The sequence below is a fragment of the Hirundo rustica genome, chromosome 7 (assembly GCF_015227805.2).
Source record: "Hirundo rustica isolate bHirRus1 chromosome 7, bHirRus1.pri.v3, whole genome shotgun sequence".
Taxonomy (NCBI): Eukaryota; Metazoa; Chordata; class Aves; order Passeriformes; family Hirundinidae; genus Hirundo; species Hirundo rustica.
Genome location: NC_053456.1, coordinates 33,523,884 through 33,539,041, shown reverse-complemented (window position 1 = coordinate 33,539,041; position 15,158 = coordinate 33,523,884). Strand labels below are relative to the sequence as shown.

At 41.7% G+C, this 15,158-nt stretch overlaps 1 protein-coding gene across 50 annotated transcripts in view; it reads right to left on the bottom strand.

Moving 5' to 3' along the window:
* Positions 1-15,158, bottom strand: part of MAP2 (microtubule associated protein 2) — a 245,669-nt gene that overhangs the window by 19,275 nt on the left and 211,236 nt on the right. For 35 of the 50 annotated variants that reach the window (XM_040069916.2, XM_040069957.2, XM_040069924.2 and 32 more), the window contains 5 exons: positions 14,792-14,998; positions 14,252-14,386; positions 10,078-10,139; positions 4,455-4,608; positions 1,929-2,272 (listed from right to left, as the gene is read on the bottom strand). In XM_040069916.2, coding sequence (XP_039925850.1) covers positions 1,929-2,272; positions 4,455-4,608; positions 10,078-10,139; positions 14,252-14,386; positions 14,792-14,998 — 902 coding nt within the window. The remainder of the gene's footprint in view (positions 1-1,928; positions 2,273-4,454; positions 4,609-10,077; positions 10,140-14,251; positions 14,387-14,791; positions 14,999-15,158) is intronic. The other 15 variants (XM_040069958.2, XM_040069945.2, XM_040069944.1 and 12 more) reach the window with 5 other exon arrangements.

Below are 15,158 nucleotides of genomic sequence, written 5' to 3'. Positions count from 1 at the left end.
AAATGTTGGTAAGCTGTATTCTTTTTCCTCCTTCCACCTCTTTGTTGCTAAATGACATTGAATATCTATCAGGTTACTATTGTTTTTTTATCTCCTTAAACGTTAACAGAACGGATGGCTTCATACTATAAGCTAGAACAATTCTTCCAAATGGAAAGAAAACCAAATTGCTTGAACATAATTTTGGCTTTTAATGCCATCTGTGTTAGCATTTCTGTATTGCTCAAAAATGAGGGAAGACTATTCCAGCTCTGGCTTTGGCTCTGCTTGGTAGAGTATCAAGCAGAGGTATAAGCACCACACCTCAGCAAGATTTATGGTACTTCCTATCTGACTTTTCCTCAGTCTCCAAAAGCTTCTGCTCAGCATGAAAGCTTCCACTTTTACTGCCCCTTCCAGAATTTGCTGAGTTCTGTCTGTAATAACTGGGGATTCAGCAAGGCCAAGTGCAAGGTCCTTCAAGTGGGTCAAGGTAATCCCAAGCACAAACACAGGCTGAAGAGAGCATGGATTGAGAGCAGCCCTGCCAAGAAGGACTTGGGGGTGCTGGTGGATGAGAGATGGACAAGAGCCGGCTGTGTGCACCTGCATCCCTGAAACCAGCCACATCCTGGGCTGCATACAAAGAAGAATGATCCACAGGTTGAGAAGAGAATTCTGCCCCTCTGCTCCTTTGACACTCCCCCTAGAGTATTATGTCCCCAGTATAGAAAGGACATGGAACCTGCTGGAACAAGTCCAGAGGAGGGCCATGAAGATGCTCCATGACCTGGAGCACCTCTGCTGCAAAGACAGACTGAGAGTTGAGATTGTTCTGCCTGGAGTAGAGAAGGCTCTGGGGAAACCTCAGAGCCCCTTCCAGGGCCTAAAGGGGCTCCAAGAGAGCTGGAAAGGGACTTTGGAAAGGGCCAGGAGTCACAGGACAAGGAGGAATGGCTTCAAATTACCAGAGGGCAGGGTTTGATAGGACACTGGGAAGAAATTCTTGATTGTTAGGGTGGTGAGGCACTGACACAGACTGCCCAGAGAAGTGGTTGGTGCCCCATCCCTGGAAGTGTTCAAGGCCACATGGAAGCAGGCTAGAATTATCTTTAGGGTCACCTCCAACCCAAAGCATTCTGAGATCCTTTGATTTTGCCACCATACAGGCAGGTTTGGTCTTTATTTGAAAGTAATCCTTATGAAAATGTGCGTCATTGCATAACTGCAAGGTTTGAAATTACCGTTTTTTTTTTTTTTTTCAGTGCTTAATCACATCAAGATGTTACTCAATTCTTGTTCTTTCAGTGAGGATAGAAAATCCTCATCTGCCTTACGACATTCTTACGTTTACACTTATATGCATCCTCCAATTTATACAGTTTAAAGCCCTGTTCTTCGTTCTTCCTTATTTGAACCCAGGAGCAAGAAAACCAGTTAAGTCTAATATCTGCTCCTTTCCCCCATCTTTACTGTGGGGTGTATTTACCAGGTTGGACGTGCAACCCTAATTAACTTCACGCAACAAAATGTATGGCATATAAATGGCACAGGAAAAGGCGATGTGCTATGTAATCTTGCCAACACGTACGTGGATTCATTTTCAACTTGTCTGAATTAAACAAATCTCTTATTGGTTTGTACTGACAAAGACTAAGTAAGCAGCAACTGCTGGGACTCAGGCAGAAATGTATCTATGGCATGGAGTGCAAAGTCCTGTTTGAAATTTTTTCATGGATCTCAGTTAGCCACTGTTAGTTTTCCTGTGGCAAGACAGTTTCTGAAGATTGTCCTCTTCTTTGGCATTTAACATCACTTAAACAAACAAGGGATTTGGAGAACAGAAGATTTACAAGGCAACTCAAAGTGTCTCCTATGCCACAGCTATCACAAAGTGCACTCAAAAGAATAAGTAACATATGGATGAACATAAAGAGTGGAATCCTTACCTGCCCTCCTTTAGGCTGGTATTTGATATTATCTGTTGACCCAATTTTGGACCTGACATTCTTGAGGTCAGGGAGAGGCTGATTAATAACTCGTAGCTGCTTTGGAGTGGCTGGAGATTTAGGAGGAGTGCGAATTATGGCAACTTTTTTCTCAGTAGGTACCAGTATTGCAGATTTGGGGGTCCCAGGAGTGTGGGGAGTTCTGGAGTAACTGGGTGTCCCTGGAGTGCCTGGGGTACGGGAGGCATAGCTTGGTGGTGTCCCTGGAGTGATGGCAGTGGAGCCAGGAGTAGTGGGGGTAGAAGTTCCACTTTTTCCCGTTCTGCTACGAATTGGCTCTGATCCTACATCCAAGGAAAAAAAAAAAACAGCTTTAGAGCCACAGAAGTACAGCTCTTCTTCCCTTTGTACTCCCAAAACTGCATCCCTGTGTGCCAAGTGAGACACAGCTCTTAAGCTGGCAGTGCTACTGCCAGAACAGCAGCTTGAATGGGTGTCTCTGTGTCTTACTTTGCTAATCAACCTGCCACTAACTACCTTGTCATGGGACGTTGAGCTAATGCCCCCAGAGTGGCTGAGCTCTCCATTCTGTAACACAGGAGTGCTTCCCAGAATCCTGCAAAGCTGGCTAACCAAGGCACATCATCACATATATTTCCATTTTGGGGAAAGGATGAGAAGCATCCTTGAAATCCAACCTTTGGGAGTTGATCCAACCAATTTCACTGGATCTGGGCAATAAACTAGAAAGCAGTAAAAATTCCAATGATATTCCTGAAATGAAAAGCTGTGAGTGCCTGGCTGGTGCTGTTTCTCATACCACTGCTGGTGAAGTGCAGGTGAACCCCAGGTGGGCATTCAACTGGTGCACAAGCTATAGCTCTGTTGTGTGGATGGGTAGATGTCCTCACATTCAACTGCTATTTTTCATTAGTGCTGTGAAAGAAAGCCATTACCAGAGGAAACCATGATAAAAAGTCACATTCTACTTACATTTGCATGCAAGTAAAAAACAACAACAAACCACAACTATATAATTTTGTAGCAGATCCGTTCATTGTTTATGGTATCACCAGTCCTTTTCACTAGGCACAAGGATCAGCTTAGCTGTGCTTTCTTGCAGCCAGCTCTGCTCCTAACTCTCAAACATAAATAAACAGAAGCTGTGATATCTCCAAAGTAAAATTTTGCTGAGAATACTTATGGAGAGAAGGATCAAAGTAACTCTCAAAACCTGCGAACCCCAATGCTGAATGGGTACATGCATATTTTCACTCTTCAAATGCCCAGAAATTATAAATCCAATGGGCCTCTCAAAAGCATCCAGTGAGACTAAACCAATTCTTATTTAAAGTATTTGTTAATCATTCTGTTTATGCAATGATGGTGGCCCAAACCCAATGCACTCCTGTCCCTGGGGCTCAGGAGACATTCTTTGCTCTACACTATTCATTAGGCAGACTGAACATGCTCCACTCACCTCCCATTTCCCTCAACAGGTTTCTTTCTTTCCCAACCAACCCTAAAGCTTCTCACTAAACTACCTGAGACAGAAAGGGAACTTTTTTTTTCCCACCTCCTTGCAGGTCTGGTATATTTATTTTTCATTCCTCAGCCCTTCACCACACTGCCAAATGCTTAATGGCCTCTCACTCCTGGTCAGGAGAATGGGCTGGATGCTGTGGCAGATGGAGGTCACTCTGCTTTCAAAGGGTCTCTGTTTTACCTTTGGAGCATCACTTAGGAATTTCAAAAGATTTGTGGGGTTTTTTTTTCAGAATTTAATAATCTACTTCCCTTAAGCTGTCTTAAAAAGGGCTGAGATTGGTTTCTAAAGAGAGAAGACAGAGGAACTCCTATTGGAAAGCAGGAAGCCACATGTTGGTTCTGAGGTCTGGCTAAAAGTTCTGGGGTTATTTAGTAAATTGTCTTTGTCCTGTAATTTATTTTGGCTTGTGATTTGATAACTTTGGTCCTCATAAAAGGAACCCAGCTGGTTCACTATCTTCAGTGCCCCCACTGAGTCACTCTGTTAGTTAACATCTCAATTCTCAGCAGAGATTTTACACTAGGAGCAGAGCATAGGGAGCTAATTACTGGGAAACAGCAAATTAATGACTGTAACTATCAGGTTCACTTTTTCAAGATCCACCAGAATATTTCAGGTTGTTTACTTCAGTTTTGACTCATTATTTCTTGCTGCTATTTGTAAATGCTCTGTGTTAAATACCTTACCCAGCTCTGAGCTCCCTGCAAAGGCATTTTCTAATACCAGCAATTAGTCTGGGCAGCAGTCCTCGCTCTGGGCTCTGCAGATGCATCCTGTCCCTGCCTTCAGGCACTTGGCATATGAACAAAACCAGTCTGTGGGCTCTGATTTCCAACAGCGCCCCAGACCCACTCCTCTGTCTCACACGCAGGGACACGTGAGCTATGCATTGTGACAAATCTAATGAGGATGGAGACAACCACAGAAGCAGGAGAAGGTTAATATGCAAAAAAAAAAAAAAAAAAAAGACAACATACGGGTAGTCCGTCGTACTGAAGAGGAAAGAGAGGTTGTGAGGGAGAGGGAGTTCTCCTCTCTGTCTCGGTCTCCTGATACACCTCGTCGAGGAGGAAGGATGGAGGAAGGCCTTGGTAGAGATGAGCGCTTCTCGGGGCTCTTGCTTACTCCATCCTAATAGCAGCACAACAACAAAGGAAGGTTTAGTTTTCAGAACTCACTCTTTGGGCTGTGATTTCCTGTATCTGTACATGGAGGGGGAGATCTTATCCTATGGGCCCAGTTTGCTCCTCACACAGGAACCTGAGGGGATCAGTCACCCTGCATGCTCTGCTTTAGCTCCCCGGTGCTGCTTTACTGCATCAAAACATCCTGTGATGACTATCCTGAGACATATAGGGATATTCCTGGATCTAAATATTGATGGATCCCACAGCTGGCTCTTAATAAGGAAAAAGGTAGGGTTTTTAAGTGCAAGTTGAAAGTAAAGTAACTCTCTAGAGCTCAAGTGTGAAATTCCTATGTGAATTTACCTGCAAAGTAACTGCACTGCTGGTGTTCAGGATACACCATGCACTAGATTGGTAGGTGTTGTGTGATTTTAACGTATTCAAACACTAACTTGTAAGTTTCTTATGGAGATAAATTTTTAGCTACGGGTTTTGTTGTTTTTTTGTGGGTTTTTTTGTATTTCTTTTCCCTGAGTGTGGAATTATAAATCCTGTTGTTTTAATTCCTTCTATGATAAAATGCTCACTTCTTGAAAGCAGTGCATACCTTCTCTTTACCAGGGCAAGGTAAACCCCTCTTTACCATTAAGGCAATGGACATGTATGTTAGAATATTTTTGAGCTTATGGGATGTGCAGCCAAAGACAGACCAGCAGAAAGACAAATGATGATGATCCCAACCAGTAAAAGACACACCAAGTATGGCATTAAACGAAAAATATAAGTCAATGTCAAAACCAATTTTTAAATGGGGATAGTTAACTCACCATAATGATTTGAAACACAAGTGAAACAAACACAGAGAGGCTGGAATGGACTGCCAAATATCTTTTTAAATTTATACTGCAACTTCTTCACTTCTTCACAAAGTCCTATGCATTGACTAAATTTGGTTCCTTGAACATTTGGATTCTCCCCTAGTCTATCACCTGGTAATTATCTATTGGTAATTAAGATTGTATCCTCCTATGCTGGAGACTGATTTTGATTTTGAAGAATATTAACAGGTCAAAAATTACATTTTTTTAAACCTGGATGGCAAATTAGTCCGGCTGTTCTTTACCATCGACCCACTTGCAAATGGCTGTAACTTCTTGGCAGTTAATGAAGTAGCATCCGTATGATCAACAGAAAGAAGATCTGTCTCTCTAGTTATAACTTATTTCACTTACGTTTCCTCTGGAGTATCTCCATTTTTATCCATTTTGTAGCAGAGATCTTGTAGTCTGCTAATCAGTTTTCCTGCCACTGGATGTAAGTAACCCCACAGGAGCTTTGCAGAGAACTACTCAAATTCAGTGGGTAGATAATGCGTTTTGTGGAGTTCACCTGTGCATCTCTAACTTTCTTCACCAACTCTGCTACCTTACCTTAGCATCTGATTTTGAGTCTCTTGGGCCTGCAGAGGAGGGCCGAACAAAATAACTGTCTGTATCGAGAAATGTGGCCCTTTTAGTGGTTAATGAGCAAGCTGAGCTGGGTCTTGGAGGAAGCAATGACTTTGCTCTAGACTTTGAGGCAGGAATCTTTGACAAAGAGGCAGTCTAGTCATGAGAAAACAAACAAAACACAACATGAAGCTGGACAAAAGGAAAATACATGCAACACGGACCAAAAAAAAATATGCCAAGCTATGCATTAATACTTTTCCTGTATCTGGTAATGGTCTATGCAGATCTGACAGTGATGGAAGTTTCAGTTTTGTGTTGTTTGACTGAAACCATCTAGATCTGGACAGAGTAACTGATTCTAGGCATTTGCTTTTTTTCTGCTATTTTGGTTTTGTGTTATTAGGAAAAAACTGGTGCCAGGTGTAGCATTTAACTGCTGGTTGGTTGCATTAGAAACAGGTGCAAAGCTACAGGAGCACCAAGAGATCCCAGCCCTTTAAAGCTGAAATATATCCCTCCAAGCTAAAATCAAGAATGAAACAGTGGGAATCTTAGAAGCAAAGTTATACCAGTATTCCCACAACAGCAGGAGGACAAGACAGACTTCTTTTGCCAGTGTGTACAGACAAAATCCCTAACACACCCCAGATACTGCTCTGTGCATTTGGTGTCACTCCATAGAAATTCATAAATTCATACTGGCAGTATGGAGTCCTGGGATGAGGAAAGCCTTATATGGTTGAAAGGCTGACACAGTATGTTATCGTGAACAAATAATTATTTAATATCAAAATATGACAATTTTGTATTGAAAGAACAATTAAGCACCAACAGGACAGACAGAAAACCTTTGTTAAAACTTAGGAGCACCCTACTGCTTTACAAAAAGGAATCTCCTTGAAACAGAATAGGATTACTTGCTTAAGAAGCACTTTTTTCCTTCCATAGGTATAACTGATATTACGAAGAGCAACTGCAAAGGGGTTTCCTTGGTAGTACTGATCCTCTCTGTAGTCATACTAGCATAGAATTACACACAGGAACAATCCCAATGGGCCTGTCATTCTGGGATTTGCACTGAATTTTAGCATTGAGCTTGGTATTTGATCTCAATCAATCCCCTAGACCTTCCCCATGTTCAGAAAAGGTACATGAGAGTTGCTTTCAATTTGTCTCGTTAGAAAATGAGAAAAGAATGGGCTGCCCAGCTCTGACAGGCCTCTGGCTTAGGCTATATACTCAGCCCATGGAAAACTGAGGCTGGTGTGCTGAATGTCAGCCATGGCATCACCCAAATGATTATGAGTTGCAGAACTGTGTAACAAGCAATTCCAGTCCTACAATTCAGCTGAGAGGAGTTCTCTTGGATGTCATCCTCCAGACCACATAGCAAGACAAGAGATTAGGATGGAAGTGCTTTACTAGCAAGAATATATTCCCATAATGAGTTTTGCAATGCGTTTATGCCTCTTCCTTTTTAATACTTATTTTACTGTCTGAGAACAAACAGAAAAAAAACAGTGAATAATTATTTTACTCTGAAACCACAGAATATGTGTTTCTGTCAAATCAAAGGCTTTTCCAGACTTTGACTCATTTGTCACAGTTCAATTTATGGGTCTCATCCATTTGTGAAACTTTGGATCCTGTTTAGAAATCCATGAAGGTATTTATTGGTGCTGAAACTCTATGGAAGCAGGGTATCTAGGTTGGGTGGCCCCAGGAAGCAGACATTCTGCAAGCAGCTTTCACCTGGCATTCTGAGCTACAGCTAGAACTAAGCACACATTGTTTGAGGCCCAAATCTTTATTCTGTGGTTTTCACCATTTTCAACTTGCGTGCAAGAAATCACCCTATAATGAGACTGCAAAACTTTTACAGATTAAGGTTCTAGTCACAGTGCAAAGACTTTTCACTCATATTGCTCAGTGTCCTCTGTGAATACATTAATCTGATGTGGACGCTGAAGATGGACAACACTGAGATATGGCAATGGAACAGGTGGGGAAAAGGCATGATCTTGAGCTGCTGCACAGCTCTGGTTATCACAGTCTAGAGTCCCTCCATGTTATTTAGGTAATAAGGCACTTTTTAGCATCAGTAATAGCAACAGAATCTGCCCAAAGCTGGTTGAGCAAGCAAAGAAACCATGTCTCAATCCCTGCAGGAAAACTCAGTCTCTGTTAGCAGTATCTCTGATTGAATTTATGCTGTTGGAAGGGTCAGCTGTCCAGAGGACAAAGCTCTATGTAACCCTCACTGAAACTCAGGGATTGCTCAAGTGGGGATGCAGAACCCTCATTTTATTTCTAGGTGTTCCTAACACGTGGCACAGATTTTCATCACTTCACTGTGAATGGCAGGTACACAGCTGCTTCCAGCAGATGGAACTGTTTAGCTTTTCCTGACCTTGTCCTGTGTAAACTGCAATCTGAATGTGAATAACAAAACTGACCAGGCTGGATGATCTAACATTACCAGCGGAGAGGAAAAGGCTGCACTTGAAAGACATAAAAGCTGAAAACCACGAAGAAACAAAACAACAAAAATAGGGAGAGATCTTTATAAAAGTGGAGGCAAAGGCAAGGCAGAGAAGAGAAAATGTCCAGGAGGTGTGTGAGTGTGGCAACCAGATAGGCAATGCAACAGGGAGATAAAGTAAGCAGGGGACAGCTTTCTGATCTGTGCTATAACATAAGGGGCAGGAATAGGAAAGGTATACAGAAAGATAATTTCACAGAATGATTTTGCAGTGCTTGTACTAGAGCACTCCATAAACACTGAAAAATGGGCAAGTATTGGCTTCTCTTGTGCAAGTATTGATGGTTTGTCAAGAAAAGACTAATAAAAGATGCTCAGACTCAGCCCAGAAACCTGCACAGATCTTACTCACTGTACCTGTAAAACTCTCATAGTTTCCCAGTTATGAGCTAGAATTGGTCACACCTGAAAAACCATGGTTCCTCCAAAGCCTCCAATTGGTTATGCTGCTCTCAGCACTACCAGTTTCTTATGATTCATAAACAATGTACTGAACTTCATGTTTGGGAGCTTTTTTGCTCCCCAAAGAATTGCGAGTCTGGTTTAACAAATGGAAGAAATCACCCATGGAATATACTGGGAAATATATTAGGAAATTTAGAGAAATTCTAAAGAAATTCTTAATTGTTAATGTTGGGAGATGATCCTGCTCAAGGCCAGGAGTTGGACTCGATGATCCTGATGGGTCCCTTCCAACTCAACATATTCTATGATAATAATGACAAAGTATTGTGCTGCAGATGTGAACTAATGTGTCACTGTCGTGGAAAAAATAATTGTATAGGGGAGAGTGAATGGAGGTTGGTTTCCTGGGGATTTTGGAGGGATGGGACAGAAACAGTGCAGGGTCAGCAAGGAGCAAGGGAGCCTTTCCTTAAGAGAGCCAGACACAGGAAGCAGAAAAGGCTGTAGAGCAGCTGAAGGCAAGGCAGGGCAAGGCAGGGCAAGGCAAGGCTGTAATCTGACAGGTTATAACACAGTGTTAAGGAAGTGACCGGACTGAAAGCTCTGAATCACATTTAAATTCTCCTGGCCAGTACCTTCTACACAGGCACAGCCCCTGCAGAACACTGGGCTATGGAATGGTGCACTAGGAAATATCCAGCAGTCCTGGGGGAGGGCTTCTGCCTACACAGCAGTCCAGCAAGGTGGCAATGCAAGTTGGGTGCTGCAGGAAAGGCCAAGATATGCACCTTATCCCACAGAATGGCCGGGCTCAAAATGCTGACCAGACTTCAAGTCCTAAAGTCTGGAGCCTGCGTGCCCTCTACGGATCTGCAAACTGTCACCCTCTACCATTTGAGACTAGACTTCAAAGGTTATTCAGGAAAGGTGGTTTAGTTATGCTTTTAAATGAATAATGAATATGGCGAACAAATTTTAAATGGAACACACAATTACTTATTGAATTAACACAAAAAGGTGTGAAATAAGGGCAAAAGGAGATTATAAAGATGAAGAATAAGATTATTTTACTCACTGAGAGTTTTTCCTTTGCTTGTTTAAATACAGCAGGAGCCTGGTTTGTTTCACCACCTGCTGCTGAGAAATCCAAAGAAAGACTTGATAGTTAAAGACAGTAATAATAAGCATTTCCATTTAGTACACTTGTTAGACCAACAATACCTTGAAATACTGTGTAAAGTAAGTACTTAGTGAATTACCCTCAGTGAACTGCATGCAGACATTTACTTGCCTTAAAAGTTTTCTGTATTCATCTTACTTGAGGTAAACTGGTATTCTATGTGTTTTGAACAAAATAAAATTTTGTATTCATGTTCCTAAAAGTCTATAACTAAAAGAAAAAAGTTCCAGAAATAACTGACAAATACAAGAGTTTCTGGTCAATCAGACAACCTAGCATCTTGATTTTCAGGACTGTCCTCTAAAAATCAGGCTCCTTTAAATCATCCACAAAATAAAATCTTAAGAGAGGCCTGTATAGACACCACTTTCAAAATATTAGCCAACATTCATAATGGAAAGTGAGAGACTCGCTATTGAATTATCATCTTAGTTGTGTCAACAAGGTCAGTGTGTCATGTCAACTAAGTTCTCAAGAATTTAGAAGTTCAAGGCTTATCTGTGACATCAAGAATGTTAATTCAGTATTTCATTTATATGATACAACATGGTTTGAGGTAAAATCTTTCTCTTGGACTTTGAATCCACCCACACTGTTTTTTGAATAGGGCAGCTTTTTGGAAAGCAGGTTATTAGCTTCACCCCAATGCTGCTGCTTAGGAAGTTATGGGCCACTTAACAGCTAGACATGAAATCTTCTGGCACCTGTGCCAGGATGCCCTTGGTAAAAGCAGAAGCAGGACAGCAACCACAAATGAAAACCTTCTGCTATAAACCCAATTGTTTTCCAGCTCTAAAACCAACCCTAATTCGTCATACAGGAAAGGTCCAGCTAATTTTTCCCTTTTCTAATGCAGCTCCCAGGCGTGGTGAGGTTATCCCTGGTTTTCTGTCACACTACCCACTTTAGTCCAAGGTGTAGGAGAGAGAACTTGTGAGGAAAGAAAGAATATGTTACTGCATATTTCAGTTCTTCTGAATTTTTAAGAGAGGTAAGTACAGCAGAGCCTTCCCGCGTCACACTTTACCACAGCTGTTACTGCTGGTTTGGGTCTGGTTTCCATCTCTTCTAGATAACCACAAACAGCTTCCTTCCTCCTTCCCTCGGCATTCAACCCTAAGCAGTCACCACTGTGAGGTGGAAAAAGCTGTGTCACTTGTGCCAATATGCCTGGTAACAACTTCTCCATATGAACACAAGATTTCTACAGGCACTGGTGACGACTTAAATACATAAACTTGTTTCAGCTCAGGGACCAGCCCCAGAATTGAAAACAAGAAACAGAAGCATATCATGGCCAGGTCTTTGTCCTGGCCTTGCCTCCCAAAACACTCCTCTGAGCATCTCACAGCTACCAACAAAACACAGGCCAGGCTGGGGGTTTCACTCCTGGAGCTATGCTAGTCAAGGCAAAGACTTCCCAACTCTCTTGTCAGGGCTGGCCATGCAATTTCTTTTTCAAAAAGAAACAGTCTCCCAAAAAACCAGTTCCTGCCTCACGGAAATGGTGCTGTAAGTTGCTGGTATTTGCCAGTCCTTACCAGTGACATGGGAATTGTTTTTTCAGCTATTGAGGGGCATTATGAGAAAGATGTACTCTTCTGGGCTACTGAGCAGAACATAAAAGCAAATATTAACTTTTGGTAGATATCTGTATCTTATGATTGGACATGTTTCATTTTTCAGTCATGGTAAATGCAGTGTGGAGATTTTAACTGACTGCAACACACTCAAAGCTCTGTAGACTACACTGTCAAGAACTTTTGTGGGGCTTCATTACCCAGACATCACTAAAGCTGACAAGACCACTCCAAACAGGATGAGCTGACACTCCAAAGTGGCTTCAAGAAATGGTGCTATATTTCACATAAAAAGAAAATGGGAGAGAGACAATGTCCCTCTAGATTCCAGATCCTGGAGAGATCTGGATGACACATTCAAGCTCAGGGATACATAAGATAACATCTGACCACTCTTAGAATATCACACAGCATTGCAGTCTTTCTCATGGTCTACCCCCAAGTCCCATCAGGAAGTATAAAAATGGGAGATAGAAGAAAAGAAGGCATACTGTAATTTTTCCAGCAACAATGGGTGTGCTGAAACATTCTAAGAAATATTTTTGATCACTTTCTGGCATGATTCCAGCTCCTCTGCTTTAGAGCTCAAAGTTCAAGCCACATTTCTGAAAGTTTTATGATGATTCTGGGTCCATCATTTTGCTTGCTCTCCACCTCAGGACTTAAATAGAGGAGGACTTAAGTAAGGGAGGCAGTTTCTGTATTATATTTCTCACTTTGACTAATACATCTGCTTCACTGTGTATTGCAGTGAGAGAGAAAAACCTCTGAGATGTGCCGAGGCAGCACATGTTTCAGGCACAGGGCCGATTTCCCTATCCAAGTCCAATGGTAGGACTCAGTCTGGGATCCTACAGGTCAGAAGAGTTCAGAGGAGGCAGTGGTAGAGTACCTGAGGGCATGACAGCACTGACCACACAGCTGGAGAAGTGTAGATGAAGTTGAGAACACTCCAAAGCCAATGCCTTCTCCCCACCAATGTCCACACTTACTGAACCCCCTGGGGCCTTTGAAAGAACATGTGAATTATGAGTTGTAACTTCTGAGCTATTAAGCTGTGCTTCAGCAAGCAGCAAAAGATAGCAAGGGGAAATGTTTTAGCTTTTTAAAATGCCTCCCTCTTGGGTAGTTCTGGTCCAGAGGGCGAGTTAGGATAGCCCAGAGACTGCAAACTGAGGAGGAGCCATCAGTGCAACACAGAGGGGACTGAACCAGCCTTTCCTTCCCTGGTTCCATTTCTCCAGAGAGGGGGAAATAAAAGGACGAGATTCTGTCACAGGAGCAAGGTGATGGGATCAGTAGTTCTGGTGCCCTAGTGGAACAGAGCCAGGGTACAATCTGCACTTCATACAGCAGAGGCAGGACACTACACCTGCTCTCATGTAACCATCCTCTGACTGCATTTTCACCGGCCACACCTCTCTACTGGGGCTGCTCTACATTTACAACAGGAGTGACTGGTGCAAAACTGCAGGGGAATGACTAACCAGGGACTCTTTTAGTATTGCTCTGCTTAACCAGATGATGGGTAATGAATCTTCCTGTTAATTTTTAAGCTCTGAGAAGATGCATTTCTGCACTGCTGTGTGTCATCCTTCTCTTATTAGCTCTAGTTCCAAACAACCACACTACAGCATGTGGTTACATTACATGACCGAAAAAAAAATTTTCTAAAAGAGGCCAGGTTAAGATCACAGTGAAGGTCGAGATGTTCATCCTTCCACTTTGAACTCACAGGAACTATGATTAATATGTGAAAATGCTGGAAGAGTTATTTTGGTCCTCTAAATAATGATACACCTATGAAGTCGTAACAGGAACCATTTCTTTCTTCCTTTCATCTTCCTCTACCAAATATTAAGATTTTTGCTTGGAATGCATTTCGCAGTGTGAGCCCAGATTTCTTCTCTCTCAGCTCCATGCTGCATGTGGCTGGATTCTCCCTGTGGATTTTGACTGTACAGCATAAACATCAGTGACAGACTGGGAATTGTCAATGCAGATAACATCAGTAAACAAAATATAAGTCTGAAACACTTCTTATTATGCATGAGAGTAAAAAAGCAGAATAATGGAAATGCATATAATGGTTTAAGTTGCCAACATTTTCCCACCAGAAAAAAAAAAATAAAGCATAATTAAAAAAAAAAAAAAAAAGAAAAACCACCACCACAAAAAAAGATGAGCAGAGATTCCTAGAACACCACACTCTAAGCACGATGCCAAGTTACAACCACAGCACTTGGAGGCCCAAGCAATGACAAGCATACATGGTCATGGCCTCCATGAAACAAACAAAACAAATACCAGGAAAGAAAGAATTTAAAAAAAAATGGTACGAAACACTAAAAAAGCAATACTATTTGTGAAGACTGATACTGTTGGAGAAAAAAAAAAAAAAATAGAGAAGCTGATAGAGCTATGAGATTTACAAAAGAAAATGTCTATGTTTGCCAGCCACATTGCATAACTGAACAGAATGCAGTCACCTGTCTGCTTCCGTTTAACACAGGAGAGATGAGTTGGTCTAGTATATTTGATAGCAGGTTTTAAAATTATTTTCCTGGAGGGAGAGTGGGCCTGAACTTCAGTTTTTTTAGCAAGTTCAGCTTTCTTATACACTGCTATGGACAAAAAGAACACAAAAACATAGGATCAGAAAAAAACCCAGCAAACCATTTCATATGATCAATACATCAAGTGTCAGACCCACTGCTCCACAATTCCAACGCAATGCATTGCTTCTTCTGAGGGGAACAAATCCTATGCTGGAACAGAGGGAGCGCTGGTGCATTGGCTCAGATGCATTACCCAGGGCTCAATGGGGATGTCTACAATGAAATAGGACCAGTGGAGCAGTGAGCCTTGGACATGGCTTCTCGCATAGTTGTACAATACCTCATTTAAAAACACCACTGTTAATAACGTCATGGTGCACATAATCTACAACAGAGTAACCAGATTGTACTGTAAAATAGTAAGAAAATGAAATAATAATAAAAAAATTGTAATAGGAGTGTGAAATGAACCTTTTTTCCTTCTCACTTCATCTCTGGAGAGTGTGCTAGGTTCCTTTTTAGCTATTTTCCTTTCAGGAGTAGAAATCCTGCCTCTCCCAGTTTTAAAAGGTTTCTCTTTTTTATGCTTATCAAGAGATGATCTTCGCAATTCTCTCTCTGCTTTCTCCTCTTTAGGAACAGTCTCTAACTGTTCAGTCATGATGCTCCTATCATCATCTGTAGGATCAGAGCAAATTACAACAACAAACAAAAGATTAGTAACAAATGTTAACAACACTTCAGAGGAGCAGGGAAAAAATCGTTGAAGACAAAGCAGACAATTAATTTTAAAAAGCAAACTATTTTTACCATTTTTCTGAAACATGCTGAGATTAAT